At 37.2% G+C, this 5794-nt stretch overlaps 1 protein-coding gene across 1 annotated transcript in view; it reads right to left on the bottom strand.

Moving 5' to 3' along the window:
* The window catches only part of LOC111088997 (locomotion-related protein Hikaru genki-like), a gene marked incomplete at its 5' end in the record, with an annotated part of 26782 nt that overhangs the window by 16409 nt on the left and 4579 nt on the right, over window positions 1-5794 (bottom strand). The window contains one exon of the mRNA XM_022400540.1: window positions 3010-3267. Within this exon, the coding sequence (XP_022256248.1) occupies window positions 3010-3267 (258 nt within the window). The remainder of the gene's footprint in view (window positions 1-3009; window positions 3268-5794) is intronic.

Genomic DNA, 5794 nt, shown 5'->3' with positions numbered 1-5794 from the left:
GTTTCTTAGTTGTACGATTGTATACCAAAATATCAATGTGCTCTAAAATAAAAAAAACATAATTAAACCAATTCGTGTGTTTCAATAAAATGTAAATATATTGTACTAGGAGTTACATTTGTTATTTAATAAATAGTAGGACTTTCCACCGGAGGGACACGGACTAAATACAAGAAAACTGTAGATATATTGTTGTTACTATACCGAGAGGCCCGGCATGGCCAGGTGGTAAAGGCACTCGACTCGCAATCTGAGGGTCGCGGGTTCGAATCCCTGTCACACCAAACATGCTCGCCCTTTCAGCCGTGGGGGGCGTTATAATATGACGGTCAATCCCACTATTCGTTGGTAAAAGAGTAGCCCAAGAGTTGGCGGTGGGTCGTGATGACTAGCTGCCTTCCCTCTAGTCTTACACTGCTAAAATTAGGGACGGCTAGCGCAGATAGCCCTCGTGTAGCTTTGCGCGAAATTCAAAAACAACAACCTAACAGAGAATTTCCCCCCGTTCACTTCATAAGAATTAGAGCTATCGTTTAATATGAACCATCAAAAAAAAAAACATTGGTTGATTTTTTTGTTTACACTAATATGTTATTAATTTATAACACAAAGTAAGAAAAAAACACAATTTCATTTTTAAATAAATGACTCAGCCACTGTCTTTGAAATAAATCTTCCCGTTCGATCAGACAATTCAAAACTGCTCTCCATAAAGTCATCCATCAAACGTCGTGACGTTAAACGTATCCGTCCAATCAGAAAGATGATTATGCCTGTCAATGAATGTTGATTAATCTGCTAGACAACGCGGGTAGAAAAAAAATCAGATGACGTCTGCTTTGTCAGATCGAGTTGCTTATTTCAGAGAAAAAAAAATACACACTAGACGAGTTTCACACACACACACACACAAGATAAAGGTGTTACGTGAAGCAACACGTGACCTTATAGCTTGTTTTTTAACTCATCTTTGAAGAAAAGTATTATGTTTGATTCAGGCCTTTCCCTGCTGGTGTGGATCTACTTGTATTTAGAGTAGTCCGTCAAGCCACTAAAAATAGTAACTTTTTTAATGTCCCCGAAGAAGGAGGTTTATTGAATGTCTAATCGAAATTCGAGACAATATCGATTATATTTTAAAATAAGAACAATCTGGGGGTCGAATCCCCGTCTCACCAAACATGCTCGTCCTTTCAGCCGTGGAGGCGTTATAATGTGACGGTTAATTCCACTATTCATAAATCTCGTAAAATGACAAAGGCCGAACTCTGAAATCCATTCTTATTTGTAAGGATTAAGGCTCCTAACATTCATAGGTGTAATTTTAATGGGGACATGCCCCCCCTGTAGATTTTCTAGGATAGAATACCTTCTTTTGATAAAATAACCTTATGCATACCCCAAATACAGAAAATTGCCTTCCCCCTCCACTTTTGAAAACAGGCAATATTAGTTGAGACAGGATGACCTTACATGTAACTAGCAGTCAATATTAATTGAGACAGGATGACCTTACATGTAACTAGCAGTCAATATTAATTGAGACAGTATGACCTTACATGTAACTAGCAGTCAATATTAATTGAGACAGGATGACCTTACATGTAACTAGCAGTCAATATTAATTGAGACAGGATGACCTTACATGTAACTAGCAGTCAATATTAATTGAGACAGGATGACCTTACATGTAACTAGCAGTCAATATTAGTTGAGACAGGATGACCTTACATGTAACTAGCAGTCAATATTAATTGAGACAGGATGACCTTACATGTAACTAGTAGTCAATATTAATTGAGACAGGATGCCCTTACATGTAACTAGCAGTCAATATTAATTGAGACAGGATGACCTTACATGTAACTCGCAGTCAATATTAATTAAAACTGGATGACCTTAATTATCACGAACAACCAAATTAGTTGAGATAGGATGACCTAACATGTAACTCGCAGTCAATATTAATTAAAACTGGATGACCTTAATTATCACGAACAATCAAATTAATTGAGATGGGATGACCTTACATGTAACTAGCAGTCAATATTAATTAAAACTGGGTGACCTTAATTATCACGAACAATCAAATTAATTGAGATAGGATGACCTTACATGTCACTAACAATTGAAACAGAATGATCTTACACTTTTGAAACCGAAGTTACGCCACTGCCTGCACTATGAAACTTAGTCGATAAGTTTTTGGAGCAGGTCAAATTAGTTTCATGAAATAAAGTTTTTGGGTCACATTTTCATTCAAAAACAGAAAGGATCATCTTCGAAATGAAACATTCTGGCGAGAGAACTTTGAACTCAAATATCGCAGTATTTTAGTCACTAATTTAGTCTTAGCCTGAATAGAGTTGTTTAAACATTTGTTTCACAATAAGATTGGTGGTAGTGAAATAATAGACCATTCCAAGCTTTTACTTGATGTTAAACAAACGTTTAAACAACTCTATTCAACTATGTATGTATCAGCTACCTAGTGTTCGATAACAATACGAAGAAGTAAATTGTGGAGGATTGCTACAAGTTCTTCAAATACCTTTAGAATGATAGGTTTATTTTTTGTGAGTGTAAAACACTTAAATACACCAGTTCGATAGTCTTAATCTAACATCTAAGTGTAATTACTAATTTAGTTTAATAACATCTAAGTGTAATTACTAAGTTAGTTTTAATCTAACATCTAAGTGTAATTACTAATTTAGTTTTAATCTAACATCTAAGTGTAATTACTAATTTAGTTTTAATCTAACAGCTAAGTGTAATTACTAACTTAGTTTTAATCTAACATCTAAGTGTAATTACTAATTTAGTTTTAATTTAACATCTAAGTGTAATTACTAATTTAGTTTTAATCTAACATCTAAGTGTAATTACTAAGTTAGTTTTAATCTAACATCTAAGTGTAATTACTAATTTAGTTTTAATCTAACATCTAAGTGTAATTACTAAGTTAGTTTTAATCTAACATCTAAGTGATATTGTATTGTATTTCACCTGAAAAATTTCGCTGCAGAGTTGTGGCCACACACCGAGGTAAAATGGAACTCCAATGTCCATTGGAGCAAGTTAAGGTCTTCTCTCCAACAAATTTGTACATTCCTACTTCGGAACATCTGAAGTCCAGTTTACTGGCGTGAGGGAGGCTAATTTCTTTATCCATTATTAGCGTCCTTCCCTCGTAGCTGACCACTACCTCAGCATCTGTCAGTTGCAAAGAACACTGACGTAACATGGGTCGAAAACGAGCTCCATCTGGTGGTAATAAAAAAGGCGATGAGAATTATATGTTCTTATTTCCTGCATTCTTTTAATCGTAAATATAACGCAGTGGGGGGGGGTCATAGTGGGGGTTATAATAGGTCAACATGGGCCTTTATAATCATAAACGTCATTTGTAGAGGATTATTTGATTGTTGTTAAGCGCATGGGCTACATGTGCTATGTTCATGGCGGGTATCGAAACCGGATTTCTAGCGTTATAAGCTCTCAGATTTATCGCTGAGCTACGGATAGGGGGGGGGCTAATAAAAGTGTAAATCTTTACAAGAAGGGCGATAAGCTAAGAGATCCCCCATTGTAGTTTCATTGTTACCAGTTATTTTAACCAACACGTTTTCCGTTTGTTGTTGACATAATGAATCTTTCTCAGCGTTACGTTTCGTTTTCATATTACTTTTAACTAGGTTTTACTGTTTTATATTAAATTTATTCAATGTTTACGCACGCACACACACACACACACATATATTTTCAGTCTCAAGGTCGGGGGCGCCATAGATGCTAATGCGTCATCGGTGGTTCTCCAGTTGACGATGAATGCCGTTGACTACCTTTCCTCTGGTCTATCGGTTAAAGATAAAGCGCCCTCTTTGTTTGCGTTGCACGAATATCAGGAGTAAGCAAGCAAGCAAGCAGACATCATATGAATAATAACTACAGTATCTGTAGCGTCTTAAAATATTATACGATCTGCAATACAATAATTATTCTTATATGTTTGTTTGTTTTGAATTTCGCGCAAAGCTACACGAGGGCTATGTGCGCTAGCCGTCCCTAATTTAGCAGTGTAAGACTAGAGGGAAAGCAGCTAGTCATCACCACCCACCGCCTGTCTCTGAGAACCATAAGAATATTGTTTCACAGGGGCTGTCTCTGAGAACCATAAGAATATTGTTTCACAGGGGCTGTGTCTGAGAACCATAAGAACATTGTTTCACAGGGGCTGTCTCTGAGAACCATAAGAATATTGTTTCACAGGGGCTGTCTCTAATAACCAGAAGAATATTGTTTCACAGGGGCTGTCTCTGAGAACCATAAGAATATTGTTTCACAGGGGCTGTCTCTGAGAACCAGAAGAATATTGTTTCACAGGGGCTGTCTCTGAGAACCAGAAGAATATTGTTTCACAAGGGACTGTCTCTAATAGTAGCTCCTAACTTTGAACTGACGTAAGGTAACTAGTGAACAACACCCATCGTTAATTCTTGGGCTACTCTAACGAGTCCAGTCGAATAGTGGGATTTAGCTGTCACTCTTATAACACACGCACACACATATGGTCTCAAGATTTCGCTGCAACTAGATACAAATAATAGACACGCTAGCCACGAGCCACGACTGACTCCTCAGCCAATCAGAATACGAGAGCTACATAAAAAATCAATTCTCATACATCTATTTTATTTGATAAGTCAGTTTATTGTTTCCACTTCGAACAAACTGCTATGTGGATCTTGGTTCCACTCTGGACGATTCTCAGACTTCGTAGAGTATTTTATCATCAGCTTTGACCAAAACTCTGAACAAAAGTGTAGACTGAACACAGCTCAATGGTTTCCCATCTTTTTTCTCAATCTCCAAAGATCGAAGAAAGGCTTAGAAACTACTGCACACACACACACACACAAATCTAACAGTTAGTCCTAGTATTGTAAAATATGAAATGAATTCAGTAAAACGAACAATGTATCGCCAGGTTTGTTTTAAATGTAAGTGCGCGAGCTTCTTTCAAATAGCCTACTTCCGGGGACATTCTATTGGCCAACGCACAGCGGGGGATCGCTCTGTATTGTCGGCTGTTACTAAGCGACTGGACGAATCCAAATTTCAATGTAGAGGTACAACAACTAGTTAATGAATAATTAAATAAAATACATAAACCAGTCTGTCTGGTGTCTAGAGTCACAAGTCGTTGTTGTTTTCCCAGTGCAAAGCTACACAGTGCACTTTGTCTCCGTGGGGAATCGAATCCAGGATTTTAGCGTTGTAAGTCCGAAACCTTGTCGCTGGTATGATCAATTTCGACCCCCCCACACACATACACACAAAGATCGAGTTTAAATAATTTCAGCTTTCATAGTGACGTTCCATGCCGAATAGGCGTAGGTACGTTCACTTACATACATAAATATTAATACCTAGCTATACACGACGCACAGGGCGCAGGTACGTTTACTTATATACATAAATGTTAATACCTACCTATAAACGAAGCACAAGGCGCAGGTACGTTCAGTTATATACATAAATGTTAATACCTACCTATAAACGATGCACAGGGCGTAGGTACGTTCACTTATATACATAAATAGTAATACCTAGCTATAAACGACGCACAGGGCGCAGGTACGTTCAGTTATATACATAAATATTAATACCTACCTATAAACGACGCACAGGGCGCAGGTACGTTCATTTATATACATAAATATTAATACCTACCTATAAACGACGCACAGGGCGCAGGTACGTTCATTTATATACATAAATATTAATACCT

This window comes from Limulus polyphemus, unplaced genomic scaffold, assembly GCF_000517525.1.
Source record: "Limulus polyphemus unplaced genomic scaffold, Limulus_polyphemus-2.1.2 Scaffold4962, whole genome shotgun sequence".
In the NCBI taxonomy this organism is placed as follows: Eukaryota; Metazoa; Arthropoda; class Merostomata; order Xiphosura; family Limulidae; genus Limulus; species Limulus polyphemus.
The sequence above is the reverse complement of the archived record's forward strand: the minus strand, read 5'-3'. Positions and strand labels throughout refer to the sequence as shown.